The 26,692-nt window shown below is 38.0% G+C and overlaps 2 protein-coding genes across 2 annotated transcripts in view; both read left to right on the top strand.

The window, feature by feature from the left end:
* The window catches only part of ARB2A (ARB2 cotranscriptional regulator A), a 409,566-nt gene that overhangs the window by 273,682 nt on the left and 109,192 nt on the right, over nt 1-26,692 (top strand). The window lies entirely within an intron of this gene.
* On the top strand, nt 11,739-12,758 carry POU5F2 (POU domain class 5, transcription factor 2). The gene has a single exon (XM_069492697.1). The coding sequence runs from the start codon at nt 11,739-11,741 to the stop codon at nt 12,756-12,758; it is 1,020 nt and encodes a 339-aa protein (XP_069348798.1).

The raw sequence follows: 26,692 nt of genomic DNA, 5'->3' as shown, positions 1-26,692 counted from the left end.
TATGTGTGTGAAGGAAAGGATATGAATTGTGGGATCCACTTTACCAATCCTGAAAGGTTTATGGTAACCACAAAGCACAGTTACCAGCAAGTTATTAAAGTTATTCTACTATTTCTGAAGTGTATATAGGAAATTACACCATTTGTACAGCACTCTGGGGCTCACAGACAAGGTTGCTTATGTCCACAGGTGAGTGGACAGAAGCTTGCTACCCCAATCCCCTCTTGTCTGACCTGAAGGGTGAGGGGATCTTGACCTGCCTGTGACCACTTTGCACTGCACAGGGCACACGGGATGGAAAGCTCTACCTTACAGTATCATTTTTCTACCTGCTGTTAAGGAAAGACCTGAACCTAGATTCACTGCAACTGTGTTGTCTAGGTGCCTGATACCTATCAGAACATTTCCTGCCAGAGCTTATATGCATCATGTTGTTTCTTGCCCTACCATGGCTTAGATAGGCTTTTCTCTATTATTTCCGCTTACCTAGAACACTTGATATAAATTAGGCACCTAACAATTAGAAAGATAACAGTATACATTAAATGTTGTTTTTTTTAAAGGAGAATAGGAAGGAAGAAAAGGAAAAAAGCAAACAAACAAACATAGTAGATATTTTCCGGGTTAAAAATTAAACTTGCAAAGTTCCTCTATTTAGATGGACCTTTCTCAGTTTTGGATGTAGAAGAAGGGGCCCATTGGTGATATGTACCTAGCTGCCAATCCTCATTTCCTCACCAAAATGTGAAGTGAAAAGTTAGCAATTACAAGATGAATTTGAATTGTAGACGATCTGCTAATGTAACCCTAATTTTTCTTTGCTTAAATAATCCAGATTGACTGTTTACACGGACTGAACTTACTGAATATTTGCTAAATAGTCACTTCACTTTATTGCTGAAAATCTCTCTTGAGGAAATGACACTAAGGAGTTATATCTCTTCTTTGTTAGTGAATAATCATTTCCTTCTAAAGATAGCAAAGAAAAATCAACAGTAATTGCCTCTAGAATGTGGTGTCATTCAGAATGTGTAGACAAGTTGAGTTGTCTAATATGTTTTTAGACACAGCTCAAATTAATTAGGTAATTGAAAATCTATACTTTGCCTTGTAAAGAAATCTTAAAATTCAAGGCAAATTAGCATATATGATACTGTTCTACTTTAGACTACATGTACTGCTCAAGAATTGTAGCAGTCTCCTTCCATTCAAAAATATATATTCTAATCCTTTAAGTGGTGTTTTCATTAACTAAATAGCACTTTTCAGGCAGTTTTGTTCATTACTTATAGAATTGGCCTTGTAGCTTTTATTTATCCATTTCCCTATTCATTATTCTCTGCTACCTTATAATTATTAGTTAGTACAAGGGATGAGTATTCTAAAAGTTGACCACCAGGAACTCTATGTTTTCAATGAATCATTCATTACAAATAGCTAGAATCAAGAACTCTGGGGAAATAATTAATCAGAGAATCATTTAAAGTAACCTATCTAAATAAAGGATCTTCATTTATGTAGATTACTAATATATAATCATTTGCCCTGATTATATATATTTAATCAGGTACAATATTCTATGATTTTGACTATCAGTTTTCCAGTAATCACAGTGAATGTAAGTAGTCTCACTCCAGAAATCTCACTTTAAAAAAATTAAAAATAGCCACCATGTTTTTTACAGCTTTCTGAACCAATTTGTGAAAAATCCTTCGAAGAATTTGGCAGTAAAGGTGGCAACTCTCCTTTTACTGAGCTAACTCTTCTCTTTAAAGATAAAAAAATTGAAAACTAATTATTTTTGGAGTGCCAAAATAAATAACTGAATAATAAGAATTTTCATTTGTACTTTAAGTTATACATTTTGAGTTAATATGGACGAGCTATTACTTTTACTGCCTCTATAGCAGTGTCTAATGGCTCCTAATGCTATGTCCATAATTGTTAGAAAAGTAACTCGGAGACCAGTGGTACCTAAGATAGACATTTTCATCCTTTTTATTATATGTTAAGTCTTGATCTCCCTTCCTATGGATATCTTTGCTTCACTTGTCCTCTATTTCTCCTACCCTCTGTCAGCTCTGTCTGGGTCACTGCTCTTGATGGATCCCTCTGTGTCTGTCTATTGACACTGACTCTTTCATCCGGTTTAGTCTCTATGTATGACTCTGTTCTTACCGTTTTTGTCTGCCGTGTCTCCCTGGCTTCCAGTCTCCCACACCTGAAGACTCTTTGTCCTGCCAGCCTTTGGAATCCATCTCTCCCAGCCCACATGTCTCTGTCTTCCACTGCCTGACTGTGTTTTGCCTGGGTCCACCTGCCCTTCACTTCCCTTTGACTGCGGGCTTTGTGTCTCCCTCAAGCCACAAGGTCGCTCTGTCTGCTCTTGCCCACGCATTCTCTGTCTGCTCCCATGTACCCTCTGTCAATCTGCCCTGTCTGTCATGTCACAGAAAGACGGACAAGTCACCAGTGAAAAATCTGTCTTCTGGCCAAAATGCTCCCAAAATATATCTTTTCAGAGAACCTGCATTGCTTTCAAGAGGTGACTTGGAACATCTAAAAAGAATATTCTTTGGTACTAAAATGAACATTCAAAGTGAACGTTAGGCATTATACAGAGGCCAAATATTTTTTATTTATAATATCTCAAGATGTTCAGAGTTGATTATCAACACTTTAAAAGCAAGGGTATAATTCTTAAAATTTTTATTATATTTCTTAAAATATAGTCCTTTTCTGAAGGAAAACAGTTCTATTTAATGATACATTTTGAGACATAATTTGTGTGATTAATGACTTCAGTTTGTAGGTGTGAAAATTAGAGAAGTGGGGAGTTAAGGACTTATGAGCTCCTTCAGAATCTAAAAGTAACTCCTAGTTTACTGACACCCTTTTTTATTAAATGGTACTCTGATGCTAAGAGTTAGTGCATCTTCTGAAAGTATCTACCTTCCTTCACATCATTGTGAGAACCTGACTTTTTACTCTAGATATGCATCCAAATGAATATACTTGTCATTTAGTTGTCATTTCAAACTCTTTAATAGTAGTAAGCTAGCCTTTGTCATGAAGATCTTTGGATTTGTCCTGACTGTGGGAAATTTGTATTCTCCCAAATATAGAAAGGTTAATGCTATTAATATAATGTGGTCAAATGAATGCCTACAATCACATTGTCTGTAAAATGGGGTAAGACTAGTACCATCTCATTGTGTTATGTTGAGAATTAAGTGAAATAATCTATATAGAACTCTTAAAATAATACCTGGCATATAGTAGGAACTTTATAATTACAAGGCAGTCTTTGCTTTGCCCGTTCTGCTATACATAAATTTTAGTTGCCATCTTTAAGTAACATCAATCCCCTAGAAAACAAGGTTCAAATTTTAGGTGCCACAATGTATTAACTGTGAGCAATTGCATTAAGTACAAACTTTGCCATGAACCCTTCAGTCCACAAATCTCTATGTGAATAACAGACACACATCCTGATCAATGGCCAATCACATCACTTCTTTCAAAATCTGTTTTCAGTTGATGCACAGATAGCATTGTCTCCCATTTTACAAAAATGGATTATCAAAGGGGAGACTTGACCAACAAAGATGACAGTGCAACAAAGAAATGAAACACTGGAAATGAAATTGGAAAGTATTTATGACAAACAGGATGAAAATGTCCCAGAGGAAGTGACACTGGCAAAAATAACAAAGCAAAAGAAAAAAACCTTCACATTAAATGAACTCTCAGAGATATTTCACAACATTGAAAGTGCAAAGGATATGTTGGAAGCTGATCCAAACTTAGGAGTGTGACATTTTGCCCAGTCCTAGAAAAGATAAGCTTGAATATATCATAAGTTATATGATGAGAAGGCAGCAAGCACTGATCAAGCTACTTTAAATAAGTTTTTTACAAAGAAATAAAGCACTTTAATTCTCATTGTAATGTTTTAAATTATAGTGTACTAAATAAAATTAGTTTTACTAGTTTTTCATTCCCTTATTCATTTTTAACTGACAATAGAAGCTTTTTGACATTTTGACAAAATTTTAATGATCACAAAACAATCATGATTTTTCCTATTGATTATTATCATTTTGCATGGTTTCAGCTTGTAGTGGTCATTGTTATAGTCCCACACTTCCATGCAAAACAAGGACTTCCTGTTGTTGCTTTTATTATTAGCAATTATTTTGTCCAGCAAGTCATGTACTATAGTTTCAGGGAAATTGTTCATTGCTTTTCAGTATTTGAGAATTCAAAAACCTTGTCATTTGTCTCCTGCTTTTGTCTTTGTATTTCTAGATTATCTAAGTCGTAATTCCAGTCATGTCTTGTCATAGGGTTACCCTCAGAGCCTCCTCATATATCTTCTACAAAACTACAGTTTTTAAACTCCTTATTTGACTCCTTCAATATTCTACCCTATTTCTTCGTTCTCCAAAATCTTCCACTTAAATTCCATGCTAACCCTTTCTCTTTTATTCTTCTTCCTGCTAATCCCCTATCTTTCCATACTCTCCTTCAACCCCTGAAAGCCTATCAGTTCTTTAATACATTGTCTTCTTTTCAAAATGACACCTGCCCTAAAACATATCCTTAAGAGAAACTTCTTTAAATTCATTGGTTTCTTCCTTATGTTTCATCTACATTTCTGTCAATCATAAAAGACCAATATCTTTCTTGAATTTAAATTATTACAGAAAATTCTATGTAAGTAAAACATGAAATCCTAGCTGCAAGTTGACCATATCAACACTTGCCAGCGATGCCATGATTGACAACAAAATAAAAATTAAAGCTAAATGCTGTGCATTTTCACTGTATACACTTTTGCATTTCTTAAGTGATGTAAATGTATAGTTGAATATTCGAAAAAGAGTAAAATTCACATTAATAAATAGTGATAATATAAGTTTTGCTTTCAGTTTTCCATTCACAGGTGGTTTGATATAATTACTTCCTAGAGTTCTGAGGCTTTCAAAAGATGAAACCTTCATCTGCCTGATGTTTTCTGCACACATATAGATTGAAAAGCAGGCTACTGGGAGCTTGAACAATGGACTCTAGTCAGTTAAATTTTGATTTGGGAATGAGTCTTTTGCTCAAAAGAGAGGGTGACAACCTGGTTGGTTCTCTCTAAGACCTTTGGAATTACTGTGAGGTGACTCTGGAAGATTTAGTTTAATAAGCTGACTGAATGCTGTTTAAAGCTTTGTCAGGTTTAAAACGTTGAAAGGAGTTTTAATCTTCATATTTGGGTAAATTCTGCTTATCGTTTTTAGCCTGGTACTACCTCTTGAATTTTCCGTGGTCATTACTGCATTTAATGTTACCTAAAATAAGAGTTCATTTTTCAAAAAAAGGCATGAGTGACTCTATTTGGCTTGCTTCAGTTCATAGTTTCTTAAAGACATTCCAGGGAAAGCCACAGAGGCCCCAAACTTGTGATGGCAATAGCAGCAAAGTCAATTAATTTGGAATCTCTTTTAAAAACAATCATTCTCACAGCACCTAAAAGAGTTATCTGCTATAAGCAGAAATTCTATTCTAGTTCTCACTTCGTTGATCCCATGTCACATCCAGAATTACTGGTTTCATTGGTCATAAGCTGTCATTTCTGTTAGTGTATTTTACTGTGCATTGTAATGGAAAATTTTTTGTTAAGCCAGTTTTGCAACTCCTGCTCTCAAGAGGAAGCACAGTGAAAATTTGAATGTAGAAGACAGTGACTACACCCTGACTAGAGTAATCAATGCAAGAACATCCTTAAAGCTTTTCTTCTGTAACAAGGGCAAACTCAGCTAAAAAGTTTGTTTAAATCATGCTTAGCATAACAAGAACCTTGAACTGTATCTATCTTTGACTGTATGGGAATATACCTGACTCATCACCATAGTGCCTTTCAACTCAGCCCCACTCAGCTCAACTGTTTTTCCTGCTTTATACAGATATTTAAAATTCTTTAAGGCTTCCAGTGAAGGCTATAGGGTTTTTATACTTAATACTATTTTATAGCACAGGAATTTCCTAGCTCATGAATATCTCAGATCTGCAAAATAAAATGGAGGGCCTTTTCTTGCCTACTCAAAAATCTCTTTGTAGCCTCTGACTGTGTAGTTGTGTCATATTTGTGTCATGAGCATTTATTTCTAAGCAGCAATTACATCACGGCAGAGCCATTTTTTTAAATGCTAAAAAGAACAACAACAAAAAGAAGTAATGACAAAACAGTCCTTCCTAATCTTAATCTGAAGTTAAGGAAATCAAGGAAATTCTATGTCAGCAGCACTACTACATTCTGGCTTTTCTCTACATATTTTATAAAAGTAAAAGCATCTTGTATTACTGTGTTGACAAATAGCTGTCCTTTTGCCCATCTTCTTGTCTTCTGTTATCTCCTGTGTAGAACAGTGCTATTGTTATCTATTATGAAAATTATCTCATAGAGCAATATATGATCCTATATAGTGTCTACATTCATTTGATTAGCTCTTTTTCCATGTTATTACAACTTTAATGTTCTTATTATATGGACTTTATCAGTTTTTCTTAATTGCCTAACTTATCTTTGATGTCTCACTTTGCCTAATATAGGTTAGTGCTTAAAGATCCACATAAAGCATGACAGTTTAATCATTTCAGTGTATTTTGAGGTATTTGTCAGTGAACTAAATTGTTGTAATGTGTAGTGTTAACTCGCACACTGTGAGGTGGGAGGCATCTTTCCTTAAAGAACTCGGCTGCCAGAGTTTTTCCGGATTCCTGACTTTACTTCCTAGATCCAGGGAGGCACTCTCCAGCAACTAATCTCTGGATTTTGTTTCCTGCCTTTACCTTTTTCTTGCTCCTTGACTAATATGATTCTTGGGGGTCCTACACCTGCCCCGCTGAGTGGCAATGTCTTTACACCACAATGCCTGGTCAATGCTAACTTACTAGGACACCTAAAGAGCGGGGAAGACAATAAAGATCAGCACCATCTAGTGTGCCTTTTCCTTTCTGGCTTGGACGTCATTCTTAGATCTTCTGGTCTGCTCTATTGATTTAATTGCATTCAGAAAGTTTCTTTTTTTTTTTTGGAGACTTCTAGACATGTGGGACTTCTTGAACAAAAACCCTGTCCTTCTCTATCTGGAGCATGAGCAGCTTTGGGAGAGATGCATTTGGAGAAATGATGAAGCAAGGGTCACCTTCCTAGCCAATGAAATAACTGACCAACAGAATGACATAAGTCAAAGGCAGATCACTGTCACATGCAGATGTTTTCATGGACTTACAAGAAAACAGAGCTCTGTGGATAATTCGTGCATTAACACATTGTTTGGCCCATAAATACAAAATAAATGGCATCTATGATATCCATTTAGGAGATTCCGTATCTCCTAGCTAGAGAGCTAAGACATGAAACTCCTGCTAACTGCTTAAGGCAGCAAATGTATCTTGAATGGAAAAGGCAGTAAGTTCAAAGGGAAGGGAGATCTGTGGTCCAGAGTATGTGGGCAAGGCTGCCCAAAGAGATGAAACTCGAACCAAGCCCTACAAGGATGTTTATCATTAACTCTGCCTCCACAGCTTCCTGCTTCTCACCATTAGTGAATCCTGGCAGTTGGTTTTGCCTCGTTTAAATAGGGAATACTTAAGGAGAGCCTAGTAACACAAATCCTGATACTTTGTGCATTTCTGCATAAAACAACCATGTCAGAAAACCACTTTTAATTCCAAATATCCTAATAATAGAAAACTCTTAACTTCTCTTTGGGAGCATGTAGCTGTCCTGCTCTCCTGACAGTTTTTCTTCTCTCCATTTAGATTATAAATATATGGGGGCCTGGGACCATGTGTTTCTTATCCGTACTTTGTAATTCCCTATGGATAAGACTGGCCTGATTCTTACATTGTAATCTAATCACTTACTAAGAGGTCCCCGTATTTGTTGAAGGTGATGGATTAGCCTTTCAAGCTCCCCAGCCTAAACGGCACTCGTCGTCTTGGGCATGCCCGTCAGCTGCCTTCCTCTGATCTCTATTTCTGTTCCAACCAAATATGCTCCTGTTTATTTTCCCTGGTCACCCCCTTTCCATAGCACATTAAATATACTTTTAAGGAGATAGCAAGACTTCCCTTAAGAATATGGGCTTTTCTTTGTGACCACACATATACAGAAACCAGGAGATAATGCACATTGGCATATGAGATCTGACCAACTGCAAGGAAAGCCTGAAGTGAGAGCATTCAAGTGAATTTTAAAGCCCATCAAGTTAATACAGCCTTACTTTTTAATTTAGTAAATGTTTTAGCCACCATGTTTTAATTCAATATAAGTATAATAAAGCTTTGCTTAAATTCCTTTGAACTCACTTTTTTCCAATTCATTGAAAACATTTTTACTCCAGTATTGTTTCTAAACAACTAATGAACCTTTTCTGTATGGTTCTCTTATGTAAATGGGCTGTTTTCAGTCTGTGGCCTTAACATATATAATTACTCTCTCTCTCTTTTATCCTGCTTTGTGATCCACCTTTCATTCTGTTTAGCAGACACTGGTTGCTTTGTGATTTTGAAAAAAAAAATACCATGTAAGTATACCTGGAAAGAATAGATACCAGCAAAATTATTCTTAAGTAAAAATTCTGTATAAGTTGTTTTTCATAGACTTTCATCTTAAAATCTCATTCAAGGCAGTTATGGAAGTCTTGTCACCATTAATGCTACACAGATTCATTTAACATCAAACAAATATTTCTTGACTTCCCACTGTGTACCAGATATAGTTGCAGGTGCTTGAAGATAGAGCAGTGAACAAGACAGACAAGGACCCTGTCCTTAGCCAGCACACGTTCTAGCAGAGGTTGCAGTGGAGATATAGACAACAGATATATAATCAAATACACAGCCTGTAGAGACGGCAATGAGTTCCTGATCCTTCTTTTCCCTCACCATTGCTTCAAGGTCATATCTACAACCTCATTACCTGTAGTGTTGAGTCGGATTTAGTCTCATGGTGCTACCCCCATCTAGGAAGGGGTGTTTAAGGGCCTGGTTCTAGTACAAGAAAGAAAAGATGGAGAGGTACCTGGGAGGGTCAAGTTTTTCATTTTTAAACTGGAATTAAATGGGCTTTAGTCTCGGAATTATAAAGTAAGGATTCATTCACTCATTCAACACTGTTACTGAGCACTGTTATCCATCAGGGTTCTATTATGTTCCAGGCTTGATAACTCCTACATGCATGCCCTTAAGAACCTCACACTCTAGTTAGAGAGACAGAGACATAAAATAAATAACTATTGATATTTACTATTAGTGACAATATTACCAATAATGTTATAATAAAAACTTAAGTAGAAAGGGAGCACCACAAAAGCAGTAACAAACCCTGCCTGCCTGGAGGAAGGCCTCACCATAAGGTGACATCTAAACTGAGTCTTAAAGATGACCAAAAGTATAGCATGCCTTATGTATTCAGCAAATGTTTACTGAGCACCTTCTGTGTGCCAGGCACTGTTGTAGGCACTGTAGACACAGCAGTGAACTAGGCAAAGTCATTGCCTTCTTGGTAGTAGAGATATGGACAATAGACAGAAAAATAAATATGTATTGGGTGGCAAAACATGTTATGCCAAAAATTAAAGTAGGATAAGAAATGAAACAGGGATTGCAAGGGATACTGTTTTAAATAGGGTAGTCAGGGACATCCTCTCTAATGAGAGACTCTTTGAGCAGAATCCTGAATAATAGGAGATGAGACCAAGAAGCAGGGGGAAACCATTTCAGACACAAGGAACAGCATGAACAAGGGCATGATGGGCATGAAAGCATGGCATCTTTATTGCAAAGTGAGATATTCTCTGCTGGAGCACGGGGTAAGATGTGGGGGGCAGGGGGAGGGGTGATGCGGGTGTGACAGATGAGACTGGCAAAGAAGAAAGGGGCCAAATGGTGAAAAGCCATGTGTACCATGCACAGGGATTTGCGTGCCCGCATTGTCAATTGGGGGAATAGGGACTAGACTTTGAAGGTATTTTAAGAGGAAAATAATATGGTTATATTTTCATTTGGTTGGGTTGGGTTTAGTTAAGTTTGGTTCTTGGAAAATTATCTCTAGCAGCAGTGTGCCAGATGAACCTAAAGGAGAAGCACAAGAAGCCAATTATAGGGTTATTATGATAGTACAGATGAGAAAATATGTGGCCTAAATTGAAACAGTGAGATGAGGCTAAGAAGGAGATGGTAGCGTTCAGAAGTTTTAGGAAACCTGATATATAAGATTTGGTGCCCTACGGATTATGGGAAATGTCAAGAACAGCTCCTAGGTTTGAGCTTAGGTGACTGAGAGATGATAATGCTATTAACCAGCTCAAGGGTCCCTGGAGGAGTGGCAGGTTTAGAAGTTCAGATAATGAATTTGATTTGGGGCAGTGGGAAATAACTGGAAATTAGAAGAGAAGTCAGGGCTGAAATACAGATTTGGCTGTTACCTGCATTTCATGTAAATTTTACAAGGGAAGGAGCAAGAGTAGCCAGCATTGTCAGGTACTACAGAGAAGCTGAGTAGGATGAGCATTTTTGGATTTGACAGTTGGAAGGTCACTGATGACTTCAAGATCTACTGATTTCAGTAGATGTGAGTGGAGGCAGAGCCACATCATGGTCGGGTTAAAGAATGAAGGGGTAAGAGGCTGTGATTGTCCAGCTGATGTCAGTGTCCTCTTCCTCCTTGAAAGCTTTGAACCGAAGGTCAGGTCTTCTTTTCCCCCTCCCTCCTTAGCCTTCTCCACTCAGGGGCCAGAACTGGATGCCTGAGTGAGGGGCATGATGGAGGGACAAACTAAGATCCTTGGGTCTCTGCTGGGAGAGGGGCCAGGGATAGAGGAGCCTGATGTTGGTGAGTCATATATTGCAGGGAACATCCTCAGTGGGGGACAGCAGGTCAGGCCAGTTCAGAGACCTGTCTCCAGAGGGGGAAAGAGATGACACACACATGTTTCCTTTAGATGTGGAAGCTCTGGAGCGGGAAGCTGAGGTTGGATGGGGAACAAGGGACTTTCAAGGCTGGTGGGAAAAATACGGAATTAGTTAAGAAACTCTGCCCCAGTAAAGGAGTGGAATCTGGCAGAGTGTGGGGGTGGGGATAGAATCTGAGGTAGTAAACTGATGCTGACTAGAAATTCAAGCAGGATGCCTAGATTTCTTAGGGCACAGGGACTGGGGATATGTAAAGAGGGACTGTTGGCAGTTCTTGTGACCGTAAAGATAGCAGTGAGGAGACAGTTAATGAATTGAGGAGTAGTCCCAGCAATACCTGGCATGTAGATGTTTAATAAATACTTGTGAAGCCAGAGGCCAGGTGGGGTGGGAGGTAGGGGTGGTGTCAGGGATTAGATACCTTAGTTTTTGGAAAGCTGTGAGTAAATACCTGGGAGAGGATGGAGGCAGTGACTAAGGGGGACTCCAGACAGCTTGGAGGTACACATCCCAAAAAGGAGCTGTGCAGCTCAGTGGGAGTTGGAAGCAAAGGCGAGGATGGACGACCCCCTCCCTTAACCCTAGGACCTAAGGAGTTACTGCTGGGCCTACCAGAGATTTCCCCACCTCCGCACAAACACACCCTCGCCTGTATGCCGTCCCCGCCCGCTGGGGGCGGGGCTCGAGGGCAGGGCTGGTGGCTACTCTGAAGCCTCGAGAGCCATCAGTTCCTACCAGACCTGTTAGGGGAGCCGTCCTACCCCATGGCCGGACACAGGCCCTCAAACTTTTACCCCCTTCCATACAGTGGGGGGGGCGGTGCCGGAGGGCTGATCCCTGTGCGGGTTGACGCTCCGACCTGGTTGTGTGCCCAGGCGGCCCCTGGCAGGCTGATGGTCCAGCAGGGGGTCAGGCCCACGGTCTGCCCAGGCTCTGAGGTGTGGGGGCTGCCCCCGGGTCCCCTGCTGTACGAATTCCCGGGCAGGATGGCATGCGGGCCTCAGTTCGGAGCTGCTGAGGCAAGGTCCTGGTTCCGAAGCTCCTCCGAGGCCACCTTCCCGGGGCCCTCCCTTGCCCTGCAGTGCATCCCGAAGTTGGTGCTGCCAGAGGATGTCCCGGCCTTAGAGAAAGAGATGGAGCAGCTGGCCAAAGAGCTGAGACGGAAGAGGATGAGCCTGGGGTACTCGCAGGCTGATGTGGGGTTGGCTGTGGGAGCTCTGTTTGGGAAGGTGCTTAGCCAGACCACCGTCGCCCGCTTCGAGGCCCAGCAGCTAAGCCTCGCCAACATGTGGAAGCTGCGACCGCTGCTGAAAATGTGGCTGGAGGAAATGGATGAGGAAAACCTTCTGGCCATATGCAAAATGGAGATGATGCTGCAGCAGGCTCGGAGGCAGAGACGGGCAAGCAGGGAGAGACGAATCGGAAACGACCTGGAGAGACTCTTCCTGCAGTGCCCGAAGCCCACACCCCAGCAGATCAGCCGCATCGCTGGGTACCTCCGGCTGCGGAAGGAAGTGGTCCGAGTTTGGTTCTATAACCGGCGGAGCAAGATGTGCAGCTGGCCGACCGATGATGCCTCCCCGTGGGAAGCTGTGGGGGCAGCCGGGCCTCCTTCCCCAGGGGTACCAATGTGCTTTCCCCTGGCACCGGGGCTCCATTTCGATGTCCCCCATTATGGGGGATGTTGCTTTACACCACTGTATTCCCCTGCCCCTTTCTCTGCGGGGGTAGCCCTCCTCTCTGCCCCAGCCACCGCTCTTGGCCTCCCCAGGCTTTCAAGCTAAGGGGCCTCCCCTTCCAGGGAAAGTCAGAGAGAGGAAAAGGGAAGGCCTCTGGGGAAATGTTCCTGGGGTTCATTCAGGCTTTTAGCATTTTCTCTGTTCGCTATCTAAAGAAGTTAAGAATGCATAGTAGGGAATGGGGGTGGGAGTTGTTTATGAAAAATTTGGGAGAGAAGTAGAAGTTCATTGCTGTTTTGTGTTTTTCCTTGTTTTTCCCTAGCATTGGTTTTAAGGTACATTACAATATATATTAATACATGGTTTTGATATTTTGTTTCTTTTTTTAATAATTTAAGATTAATTGTGTCTGTTATTCCTTGTAGCTATCAGTAAACATAGAGTTGAATTTGTTTATAAACACAATGTTGAGTGAAAAACTTAAGTCACAGAAGACTACTTTAGTATGCCATTTTTTGGTTAAAAACAAGCAGAACTCTGTGTAAACATAAACATAAAATCCAGCATAATAGTTACCTCTGAGGGAAGGCTTCGGAATGGGATAGGAAAGGAAAAGCCCTTGCTGAAACACACAAGTTTTCTTGGAAGATGCATTTTTTTCTAACTCACCTTTTCATTTCCAGTGCCCCAGCTTTATGTGGGGGTCTCAGTTCAATTTTATGGAATCCCACAGGTTTGTTTCCTGTCCTGCCACAGTCGTGCTCGAAACCCCTCTGTTGCTGAGACTGGCAAGCTGGACAGCCATAGCTTCAGCCCCAGCATGGCTTACTCTTCTGGTTTTCAGCTCCGTTTGGTTTGTTCCCTGGGAATTTCCCTTACTTTTCTTTTGAGAGCTGATATGCTTTTTTTTTATTATTATTTCAGGATATTATGATATGCTTTTGAGAGGATATTGGTAATAGTTTATCCAACATTCCCTGGTCGCGTTTGCCATTGTACATCTTAAATCACTTTTCCGAACTCTTCTCTGAAATTCTATCCTTAACTTTTTGGGGAACTGCCAGACTGTTTTCCACAGTGAATGCACCATTTTACATTCCTACCATCAATGTACAAGGGTTCCAATTTCTTCACATCTTTGCCGACAGTTTTTTGTTTTTTTTTTTTAATTATAGCCATCTTAATAAATGTGAAGTGCTGTCTCACTGTGGCTCTGATTTGCATTTCCCTTATGACTAATGATGTTGAGCATCTTTTAATATGCTTATTGTTCATTTTGGGGTCTTCTTTGAAGAAATGTCTATTCAAGTCCTTTTCCCATTTTTAAAATTGGGCTCTCTTTTCATCATATATTCTGGATATTTAACTTTTATCAGATATATGATTTGCAAATATTTTCTCCCATTCTGCGGGTTGTCCTTTCACTTTCTTGACATTGTACTTTTATGCACAAAAGTTTTAAATTTTGATTAAGTCCAATTTATCCTCCTTTGTTGCTGTTGCTTTCGCTTTTCGTGTTGCCAAATCCAAAGTCATGAAGACTTGCTCTTATGTTTTCCTCTATAGATTTTATAGTTTTATCTCTTAAATTTAGGTTTTTGATCTATTTCAAGTGGACTTTTGTACATGGTGTAAGGTAAGGGTCCAACTTTGTTCTTTTACATATGGATAGCCAATTTCCTGGCACCAGGTGTTGAGGAAAATATTCTTTCTCTATTGAACAGTCTTAGCACCCTTGTCAAAAATCAATTGACTGCTCATGTGAGGGATTATGTCAGGGCTCCCAACTCTATTCCATCAGTCTGTATGTCTGTCCTTATGCCAGCACCACATTGTTTTGACTACTGTAGCACTGTAGTAAGTTTTGAAATTGGGGTGTGTGAGTCTTCCAATTTTGTTCTTCTTTTTTAATACTTCTTTGGCCATTCTGGGTTACTTGAAATTCCCTATGAATTTTAAGATTAGTTTTTCCATTTTTGCTCAAAACACCATTGGGATTTTATTAGGGATTGCATTCAGTCTGCATATTGCTTTGGGGAGTATTGTCATCTTAAAATATTGTCTTCCAGTCCACGAACACAGGACGTCTTTCCATTTATTTATGTCATCTTTAATTTCTTTGAGTAATATTTTATAGTTTTCAGTGTACAAGTCTTTCACTTCCTTGGTTAAATTTATTCCTAGGTATTTTATTTTTTTAGATGCTATTGTAAACGGAAGTTTCTTAATTTTGTTTTCATATTGTTCACAGCTAGTGGATGGAAATACAGCTGATTTCCCTGTGTTGATTTTGTATCCTGCAGCTTTGATGATTTAGTTCTAACACATTTTTTGTTCATTCTTTAGGGCTTTCTACATATAAGATCATGTCATCTGTGAACAAAGATAGTTGTACTTACTCCTTTCCAATTTGGGTGTCCTTTCTTTCTTTTTCTTGCCTAATTGCTCTGACAAAAACTTCTGGTACTATGTTGTGTAAAAGAGGCAAAAGTGGACATCCTTGTCTCATTTCTAGTCTTAGGAGAAAAACTTTCAGTCTTTTCACCATTGAGTATGATGTTAGCTGTGGGTTTTTCATATATGGCCTTTATCATGTTGAAGAAATTTCCTTTTATTCCTAGGTTATTGAATATTTTTTTATGAAAGGATGTTGATTTTTATCAATGTCTTTTGAATAAGTGAAAGATGTTTGAGGGATAGATGGTATCTGTGACTGTTTCACAGGATTACTACTACACCACTACTTCCTTCCCCAGTGTTACCATCACCATTGCATCCATAACTAGGGGGCCTACGCATTTTTTCCTGTATTCTCATTCTCACAACATTCCTGTAAGATTAAGTGACCCATCACTGGGTGATGGAACCAAGTTTTGAATCAGATCTGCCATTCTTCACAGCATGGACCAACCCCAGATACAGCTCAGCTTTCAGGAATGAACTTTTGGTAAAGTGCTTTTTAAAAACAAAACGTCAAGTAAATATTCATACAGTCCTTATATTCTTCTAAGCCTTTTCAAGTTACCCAATTATGAAGAACAAATTATGACAGATTTAATTTTCAGAACATAGCCCTGAGCAGCATTGTTTCAAGTGAAAAATAGATATGGATGTAGATTACACATATACCCTTATAAGATTAGATGGGGTTCCCAGTTTATTTAGTCAAGAATATGGAATCATATTGGAAATACGTTGACCACAGAGCACATGCAAATGAACCATATATCAGCACTTTCCCATGATCCAACCTCCCTGATGACAGTGTCCAAATTAGGGCCCCACAGACACGGAAAAGCTTCATTTCTACACTGCAGCTTTTATAACCCTCAGGGCTTACATCACTGCTCAAGAAAAACTTAATCTCTGCTCTTAGTGCTTCCATTTAAGAGAATGTTTAGAAACATTGAGCTCTGGTTCGTGAACCAAATTCAGTAACAGTGAGTCCACAACCTCATCTGGGGGGAAAAAGCTGAATTAGTGCCTGGGTCTCTGCCCCTAGCTTTACAGTATCCCAGAGACAGACCAGTTCCCCCACACAAACTACAGGTGTCCAGCATGACAAATGTATACTTTTTCTTCTTGTCAGTATCTAAAGACAGAGTACTGAGAATCCACACAGATTAGTCCAAATGGAGCCAAGCCTTAATTGCTTAGCTTTAGATTCAGTAGGTAACTAATCACTTACTATTGGATTATCTCACTGAAAGTCACACAGTACTGACCCCATTTCATCCTTTTCCTAGACAGCCCTTCTGGGAAGCCTTGGAAGGGAGATGTTCTTGCAGAGAGTCAGGCAGTGTTTAATGCCAGGATGTAGAACTCTGATTATGCTGTGAACATTCAGCTGCAAAAAGCTATGAAGAAGCACTGACCCAGTCTGCTCCTGTAGTTCTTCTGCAGCCCCTGCAGATTTGGAGAAATGGTGACGGGATGATCTCTCAGTCTCAGGGAGCAGCTCCTAGGGTCTGCCTCAGCACCTGCACAGCTGCATCATTTGCACGGCTGCTCCACCTCTGCTTAGACAAGTACTGATATGTGTCACTGATCAGCCTTCACATAATTTAAAATGAGATTTTCCATCACTGGTTCTCTTGACTTGCTGTGAAAAGAGAATAGGCTGGACCTTAGGGAAACCTTGATATTGAAGTGATTTCAGATTTTTCAGAGATTTAAAATTGATATGTAGACACCTTAATAATAAGATCTCTTAAAACTGATAAGGGACCGCCCTTGGAGTTAGGAGAAAACCAAGTGTCGTGTTAAGTGGTTAACAGTGTTAAATGTTACAGAGATCAAGCAGCATAAGAAATCAAGTAAGGCGTATCATTTCAATAACAAAGATGCCATTGGTACCTTTAGTGAGAACAATTTCAATGGAGTAGTTAGTAGAGGCAGATGTCAAACAAATATGTAAGTCCAAAGTCTTTATATTTGTCAGATTTTCCCCTACCTCAATTTAAAATATAAATTTCAACCACTCACTTCAACAGATCTTCACTGTCATTCTGAACATATTTCTTTACCAAATGTTCCATTATCTTGTGTTTCCTTTACACAAAGCAGATACTCTTAACCTGAACCCTAAGGAGTATAAACAAAAGAGTGTGTATTTATGCACATTTTCTTTAAAGATGGTTGAGAGCCTTCATTAAACTTTCACAGGGGACTATGACTGTTTTTAGATCTACAATTTCAGAATTTAAGAAATATCTTATTTTTGGCCACCTTTTCAAGAGATTTTCCTTGACAGTACCCATCTAATAGATAATTTCTTGTTTTCTTCAAATCTGTATTTTCTAGATATCTCTAGCTCACTGTAATATCAAGGCCCTGACTCAGTTTTTACATAAGCCTTTCAAGTTTAGTCTAAATACTGCATTGATTATTGCCTTTCTTGTTCTTCTACTTTTATTAATCCTTGGTACTTTAATTAAATTCTTATCACAAAGAGCAATTTCTCTTTTTCCTGGAAGTTTTCTTATTTATTGTCTATGAACTCATGAGGTATTAGGACATCTGCCCTTATTCCAAAACATTATCTTTTCCTTGAATTAGCATCTGTTTCTATAATTTAATATTTTTGAAACATATATACTGTATATCCTTGTTTGTTATACTAAAACTGTGTCATGGGGCCTTGTTTTTTATAATAGCCACTCCTGTTTATGGCTTTCTTCTGGAAATAATCTTGCTTACTAAACAGTATTGATTTTCCTGGCAGAATCTATTCATGATGAATTGTTTTTAGAGTGCAAAATGGTATTATCTATGTAGAACAATGCTTTTAAAGTGAAAACTACAGCGCCATTTCAATAAAATCCTAGTGGAACATAGTACTTGACAAAGTGATTCTAAACTGAAAGAATAAAACTTAGGAAAATAGTTAATGAAATTTTGAAGATAAAAAGTTAGGTGGCCTTGTCCTACTAGATGTTATAAAACTATAATTATTTAAATAGTATGGTGGTGGTGGTGGTGATTGTCTACAAAATAACAGAAACAAATATTTGGCTACTCCATTCATTGGAATGTGAATTGGTGCAACCTGACTAAAGGCTGTTAGGTAATTCACATGAAAAGCTCTTGAAATGGTGTTCCCTTTGGCCCATCATTTCAACGTTTAAGAATTTTTATTAAAAAATATACATGTGAAAGTGTCTAAAGATTTAGTGATAAAGTTATCACAGCAACTTTTAAAAAATTTTTAACAAAAAATTAAAAACAACCTAAATGGTTAACAAAGGGTTAAGTAAATGGTACATCATATATGATTAAGATTGTGTCACAGAACCGCAGTTTTTGGTATACAGAAAGTTCAGAGTAGATTTTTGAGTGAGACAAAGCGGCTTATGAAGCTTTATGGTACCATTTTTAATAAGCTGTATTACATATAGAAACAATCCAAATTTACATCACGGTTATTGATATTATTGGTGATATTTTAGAATTTTTGCTGTATTAGTTATACCATAAAAAATTCCAAGAAATATGTTTAAAGGAAGGGTCTAGGAAATCTAGGGTTCCAAAAAATATTCATTTTGCCAGTCTTCTTTGTCTTTAAAATAGTAATTTCTCCTTATAAACCAATATTTAAAAGTAAATCTGACCTTTTTTTCCTTTTTAGTCACATTTGTAGTTTCTGTAAAAGAAAGGCAGTGCTCTAAATGGAGGAGCATGAGGGCATGTAAGTTAGAAAGACATTGCTAAAAATTAGGGCTTTAGGGTTTTTTTTTAATCAGATGCCCACTAATGCTGAGAGCTGTAGTGTAGCACAGTGAGTGAAGACACCTGCCATATGTCTGTTTTCCTGTACAACATGGTAATTTACAATTACAATTAGTGTGTTTATAAACCTCTGTGTAGTTAACCCATATTTAGAATATATGTCCAAATCATTTCCATGTTTCTGAATGTTTACTTTTGAATTTTAAAAAGCATTTGAAAATATCAGAATCCTGATTTCAACACAGTAGAATCTTTGCTTGTCATTTTTGAAGAAACCAAGTGAATATAAATGAGCTCTATGGATTTCTAAGTTGGCAGGCAGGGTCAGTTCCTGTGATTACATCCCCAGCCAGTTGAAAGATGAACTGTCATGAAGTGAATCCACCCCAATACCCAGTAAAAACCTTAAAAGAAGGCATTAGCATTATCATGGCTCCACCAGTGAAGAAAAGCATGACAGGAAGCTTTGGGAGAGGCTACACAATTTAACTCAGGGGTTACCTCCAAAAAAACAAATCTAGCACAGGTCTATTGAGCTGCCACTCTGTCACCTTCACTTTTTAGCTAGGAGCACAGCTGTGAATTCTGCTAAAGGCCGAGTTAGCTACTTTAGTCTTGAACTTGGACTTTCCACCCCCCCCAGCTTCCAACAAAATGACAAAATACTGCCAAACACTATGGTTGGAAAAGGAAAAATTGGGGCCTTCTTGAGAATTCACTACATTTAATATTCAATATTCTTTCCTAAAACAGTACAGCCTGAATGTCATTTCTTCTTCAGAGGAAAAACTGTATTGTTTAACAGTTTGTCCTCTTTTTCCTTCCAGGATGTATGGTATACAGACCCTCTTCTAGGACTAGGACCGGTGGCCAAGGCAATATATAGATGCATTCAGTTGATCAGTTATTTTAGAACAGATGATATGCTCCTGGATCAGCTTTAAAACTTTGAATATTATGGATTGAGTTGTGGGAAATCTTAACATACGCCTTTTTTATTGAAAGAGAATGTGTTCTACTATACAACATATTCGTGTTAGGGCTGCTAAACAAAGTACCACAGATTAGGTGGCTTAAACAACAAAAATTTATTTTCATACAGTCCTGGAGGCTACAGGTCTGACATCAGGGTGTGGGCAGGATTGGTTGTGAGTTATGAGGAAGGATCTGTTCCAGGCTTCTCTCCTTGACTTGCGGATGAGCGTCTTTTCCCTATATCTTCCTATTGTCTTCCTTTGTGTGTGTCTGTGTCCATATTTCCTCTTTTTTAAGAACACTAGTCAGTGATGTCTGATTAAGACCAACACTAACAGCCTCTTTTTAACTTAATTACTGCTGTAAAGATTTTTTTTTTTTTTTTTTTTTTTTTGATATCTGCCTTTTCCTCAAGTTAGAGTGCAGTGGTGTCATTGTAACTCACCGCAACTTCAGACTTCTGGGCTCAAGCAATCCTCCTGCCTCAGCCTCCCAAGTAGCTGGGACTACAGGCCATGTGCCACCATGCATGGCTAGTTTTTCTATTTTTTGTGGAGATGGGTTCCCACTCTTGCTCAGGCTGGTCTTGAACTCCTGGCCTCAAGCAGTCTCCTGCCTCGGCCTCCCAGAGTGCTAGGATTATAGGTGTGAGCCACCACACCAGCCTGTAAAGATCTTATCTCCAAATTCAATCACATTCTGAGATACTGGGAGTTAGGACTTCAACATATGAATTTTTGTGAGGAAACCATTCGGCCTGTAATACCAGCCTGATTAAAATTTAAACTAAATGCATTTATTTGTTAATGTGTTTATTGAACAAATATTGAGTACCCTATATAGCAGGTAGTACTCTAGGTGCTAAGATGCAGTCGTGACCAGTAACAGTGTCAGCTTGATCCTCAAGTAGCTTAAAGTATGGTGAGGCATCTAGACATGAAATAAACACGTGATTACAACTTGTAATAAATATACTGTGGTAGGAGTGACATAAGGTATTGGGGGTCTTCATTTAGATTTATATTTGTAGCCCTCCTCTTAAGTATTGCCTCTGATAACATCAATTGTTGACAGATATCCTAAACCAGAGGGACCTGCAGAGAAAGTATGGTCCTGTAGCCAAGGCATACTTGGGGAGAAAGGCATTTCTGGATTCAAATCCCAGCTCATAACCTATCATCTCTGTTTCTTGCAATGAATTTCTTCTTTCAGCCTTAGTTTCTCATTTGTAAAATATATCTAGCAGTCCACAGGGTGAGAGTTCATAGAAGGATAAAATTGGGTCAGATAGAAAGAAATCTCTATAACTTCCCTTTTATACAGTAGGCACTCAATAATTTTCTCTCCATTGTGCTGCCACTGTACCTTGTTTATGCTGTATTTATAGCTCATAAATCACTCTTGTATGTCCCTAGGAACTTTCACATAGTAAGTACTCAACCATTGGTAGCCAAAACAGAATAAATGAAAGAACAGAAAAAGTAGAGCCACTCGTCTCAGTTACCAGAAAATTTACTTATATTGGAAAATGACTTTTGGTATTATGTTAATAATAATTGGAATGCAATTATAAAGTCCATTTCCTTAGCTGTCAGATGACAACTAGGTAAAAGAACAGATAATAAGGTTTTGATACGAAGATTTTAGAAGACGACTTTTTAAAAAAACACATAGCATTATATAATTGGGAGAAATGACCTCTGACCTCTAGAATAATTGTATGAGTCTCCATGACCAAGAACAAAACAATGCACCACAGATTGAATGTGGAGGCTAAGAGGATACAGAGTACAAGAATGGACAGAGTAGGGTGACAATTGTCCTCATGCTGTGATTCCCACCTACCTTTTCCTTCCTGGTCACCTGCTTCTCATTGTCTCTCCCAAGTGCAAGCTCAATCCTGCCTTTGTTCATAGTGTTGCCTCATTAAATGGCCACCCTCTCTAGAGGCATTTCTGTCTACATCCTGTTATATTAGTTTGCTAGGGCTTCCAAAGTGTCATGAACTGGGTGGCTTAAACAACAGAAATCTATCGTCTCCCAGTTCTAGAGACTGGAAGTCTGAGATCAAGGTGTGGCCAGGGTTGATTCCTTCTGAGGGCTGTGAGCAAAGGATCTATTTTAGGCTTCTCTCCTTGGCTTGTAGGTAGCCATTTTCCCTATGTGTCTTTTCATACTGTCTTCCCTCCATGCATGTCTCTGTGTCCAGATTTCCCCTTTTCATAAGGACACCAATCATAGTGGGTTAGGGCCTACCCCAGTGACCTCATTTTGACTTGGTTACTTCTGTAAAGATCCTGTCCCAAACAAGATCACATTCTAAGATACTGGAGCCCAGAACTTCAATGTATGGATTTGGAGGGCGAAGGGACACAATTGAACCCGTAGCACCTACCCCTCCTGACATAGTGAAGAGATAGGTGTGTGTTGGGGGATAGGTGTAGAAAGGCAAGGAAATGTGTTTTATTTGTTCCTACAAAGGAGTTAAATGATACGTCCTACAAAGGAGATGGTATGATGGAAAGGCATGGTCGGGTAGTCCCAGATCTACATCCAGATAATGCCACCGTTCTGGAGTTAACCTTCTCAGGAAATTTTTAAGAAAACTGAGATTTCTTCCTTCCCAAGCAATAACCTTATGGACTGTAGAATTACAGTAGCTACTTATTTCTGTCTATTTTGGGAGCAGAATAATTCAACTCTCATCAGTGAGATTGAGAAGCTTGTTAGGAAGAAAATTTTGAATATTTTGATAAAGATATTAATTTTCCCAGAAAAAATTGATACGTGAACCTATTGAGAAAGCCCTATCACTTTTTGCTAAGCCTTGTCAGCCACTAATTTCATCAAGCTTATGTAACAGGACAGTCAAGTGACTCACCTTTAATTTGTTGTCATTGTATCATATTTATACAACACAGAGATAAAACAGCAGAAAACAAAAGTTTATTAGGCAGTGTTTGGTTTCATAAACTGTCTTAAGAATATTGCTAAATCAAACACTGTTTTTAAAATGTATTAATATTACAAATCATTCTGTCATAATCAGGCATTAAATACATGCAGATATTATAAATGATCACCTCATTTCAAACATTTTTTCATGGCACTAGTCTACTTGTTACATATGTATTACCTTTGAGATTTCAAGTAAAGAGAAGAGGTGGGAAAAAACTTCCCATTCAGGGATTTAATGTGTTGTTCTTTACCCTCCTGAAAAGGCAATCACACCAGTACCACAAGTTAAAAAAAAGAATGTTTTGCTGCCTGTGTACCACATCATTAGAGTAGTTAATCTAGAGCCATAAATTGTTGTCTTCTGGGCCAAGAAATTTTAAGTAAAATACTAACAAAAATGTAATGCTTTTAAATGGGAAGTGAAAGAATCTTTATCCTTTTTATTTGTGTTTCCAGAAATGGCATACTCCATAAAAAATGACATCATTTTTATTTTTAAACTGAGTTTCTTGCATTAGTCAGTAAACAATTTATTTGGTGAACATTCTCTGTGCACATATATACACCATGTGAACATTTAGGAAACAGAAGGTGCTTGAATTTGTGAGATTTAAATATTTTCTCACAGTTGATCCAGTGATACTACACTTGAAATAAAACCATATATAAATGAAATACCACTTTCTACTAAAATGCAAGTATAGATTTTTTATCATTGTTTTAATGAGGACAATAATGATGCCATTTAGTCAGAACATTCTATAAATCTTTAGCATGTTTACTTCCATATGCTTTCTAAGACTTACCATAAAACTCTACTTACCCTAATCACAAATAGGCTTATACATTTATTACATTATCTGACTATACGTATTTTTATGTTGCTGATTTTCCTGCAAATATTAAATTTTGAAACGACATATAAGCAGTTATTTGTTTTCTCACATTCTTCTAAAAATATCTACACATATATATTAATATTCATATTTTAAATATATTATGTAAAATATGAGCTGTGTAGATCTGAACATGGCAAGAAAAATGATAATACACAGCAGAGCCAGTTTTGGCCATCTTTCAGCATCCTTGCTATGGCCCTAACCCAACTCCCGCTTCTTCTCCAGGTTCTGTGTGCTCACGTTCTCATAAGCAGTGACATTGTACCTCTGTACTTCTTCCTCAGTGACCAAATATCTAATTAGCACCTGTTAAGAGCCAGACACTGAAGTTTCAGAATTAGACAAGGAGCACATAGGCTAGATAGAGTAAAGAAGTGAGAAAATCAAGGATCGATTCACCAAGTGACCAGTGTTAGAGGAATGGGCAAAGGAACAACACAAAGGAGCATATAACTCAGTGAGGGATATGTGGGAAGATTCTTGAGAGCAGGGAACAGCTTGAGCTGAGACTTGAAGGATAAGTAGGAGCTGTTGAGTGGAGGGAGTAAGAAGAGAGCAAGAGAAGACCAAAATTCAGGAAGGGGAGGAAAAGTGAAGGGAGTTTATTTTGAATGAAAATCTAGGCTATGATTAGTTACTGCAATTGAGAGTTAAATGTAGTGGTAAAAATCCTGACAGCCATAGCCAGAAAGGTATATAGTCCTCAGAGTGTAATTGCATGAGCCTTCTAAAATGTATGATTAGGAGAAATATTTTCTTAACATTAAATTTACAGATTAATAATGTCAGTCTTAAGAAGACATAGAACAACACAATAGATAACCCTTTAGTTATAGTACTTTTGTTGATGATGTTGTTGTTGTCATTCAAGAAACAAAATCATTCTTCATGTGGCTGGTTCTTATTGACTTATGCCAAATAGCCTAAGTCATAATATTAAGTTCTAAGGTTCTGAAGGCCTGTTTTTCTAGGAACTAAAATAATTTAGTACTGACATACAGCTTCCTGATGGTTTGCCTTGGCAATACTGATCAGAAAATCTAGAGAAAGTAATGGTTTAGCAGATCCACTGGACTATTCTTCTCAACAGTCAGTTGTCTCTACTAGGCGTTGGATAAAAAACTGTTGATCAGTTCCTTTAAGTATCACAATATCATAAAGAAACTACCAGGAAGGTTTGGTAATTGAAAAAACTGTCAATACCAAAAACAGTGTCTCAAGTAGAAGCTTAGTTACCTTTGTTTGCAAAACACATATATCTGATTGGAAACCCTGTTGACTGCCAGGGAACACAGTCATACTGTTTCTGCCCATAGCTATCATCTGAGAGAGTGCCTAGCATGATACTGGACATAGAATAGATATCACTAAATTTGCATACCATACAATTTGCTTAAGATAAATAATTAATTCATCTATGTTTTATTCTCACATGAAATAAAAATGGTAGATATACTCCTGGCCAGAGTCATTCTTAGAACGACAGCAAGAAAGCCTTTATAAAAATTTTTGAAAAGTACTTAAGCAAGGCATAAAGAACAACACAGTTCTTAATAATGCTTTTTTTATGAAATGAGCAAACTGTGTATGGTAGTTAGTATTAAATCCAAGGTTACTTCCATCTATTAATATTGAAATACCTTAATACATATATTAATCCTTGAAAAACATTCTAAAATGAGTTCTTAACATCCATGTAGAATTTGAAAAAGATTAATTTTTTTCCCCAAATCATGCAGACTCACCAGTGTCAGTGGCCATCAATAAATGCATGAGTCTTGACACTATGCTTTGTCTCTAAAAACCAGTGACACTTGTTAAAATAAGTTATTTCAGTAGGTAAAGTTTTTTTGAAGATAGGCCAAAAATCTATAAGGACCCAGCAATGATATATGTATTTCTTATGAGTATCTATTACTTCTAAAAATCCCCAAAATATATGTAATGAAACATGGGTGAATAATTTGAGAGGTCTGCTCAGGTAGCAGGCTCATGGTCAGTGCATTCCACTGGGCAATTGCATTTTTAGACCCTTACCACCTACGGAAAATAGCCAAAAGTTATACAGCCTAATAGCTTAAGGTTTCTAGAAGTGAACTATGTTGGAATTTAATAAGAATATTCAGAGAGTAGAAGTTAAGTAATTATTCTAGAACACTGAGTTTTTTTTTTTTTTTTGGAGTTATATGTAACTCAACTTGAGGTAGAATATAGCTCATCCGAATCATAATGCCAGATGAGTTATTTTCCAACCAGCTCTTAAAGTGGTTTATGTGTTACAGCTTAAGCAATATGAAAATGCATTCTGGAAAACCATTTACTAAACCTTTTATTGTCCAATGCTTCTGCTTTCTTACCCAAGAGAGATAGTTATACCTAACTCTCAGTTGTTTATGAGTACATTGTTTATTCGGAGAATTATCCACAACAAAACCATAATCTTCGACTAGCTTTCCCTTGTTTCTCAGTACATTTTCTATGTCACTTTTTCCCAATATCAAACTAGTATATTCTGAGCAAATGCAAACTACTCTTAATTGTGCCAAGAAAAACATAATCAGGAGAATAAATTCCTTCTCCTCTCCCACAACCCTCTTTCCTTCATTATTATAATATAAAGTATTAGAAAACTGAATATGAATTACTTTGGATTTCCTACCCTTTTTAGTTATCTATAGCATCTACATGGGTAATCCAGAAACTTCTTGCCCTTAAACACATATTAGCATTTAAAAATGCCACTATTAAAATTTACTGCATAGTTGTTTTACAGATTCAAATATGTACACATGAATTCAGATATGTATACATGAATATCAAGCTCACATCGTATAGGAATTGAAAAAGTTGAATACAATCTACTCTTTTCAATTACTGTACTAGTGTAGACTCTCTTCATTTTAAGTTACATAATTCAACTCAAGCTGCTTACCAAAATAAAGGTATTGGTTCATGATTCATATAAACTGAAAAACCCAG

The sequence above is a fragment of the Eulemur rufifrons genome, chromosome 17, assembly GCF_041146395.1.
Source record: "Eulemur rufifrons isolate Redbay chromosome 17, OSU_ERuf_1, whole genome shotgun sequence".
Classification (NCBI taxonomy): Eukaryota; Metazoa; Chordata; class Mammalia; order Primates; family Lemuridae; genus Eulemur; species Eulemur rufifrons.
This window is presented reverse-complemented; position numbering and strand designations above follow the sequence as displayed.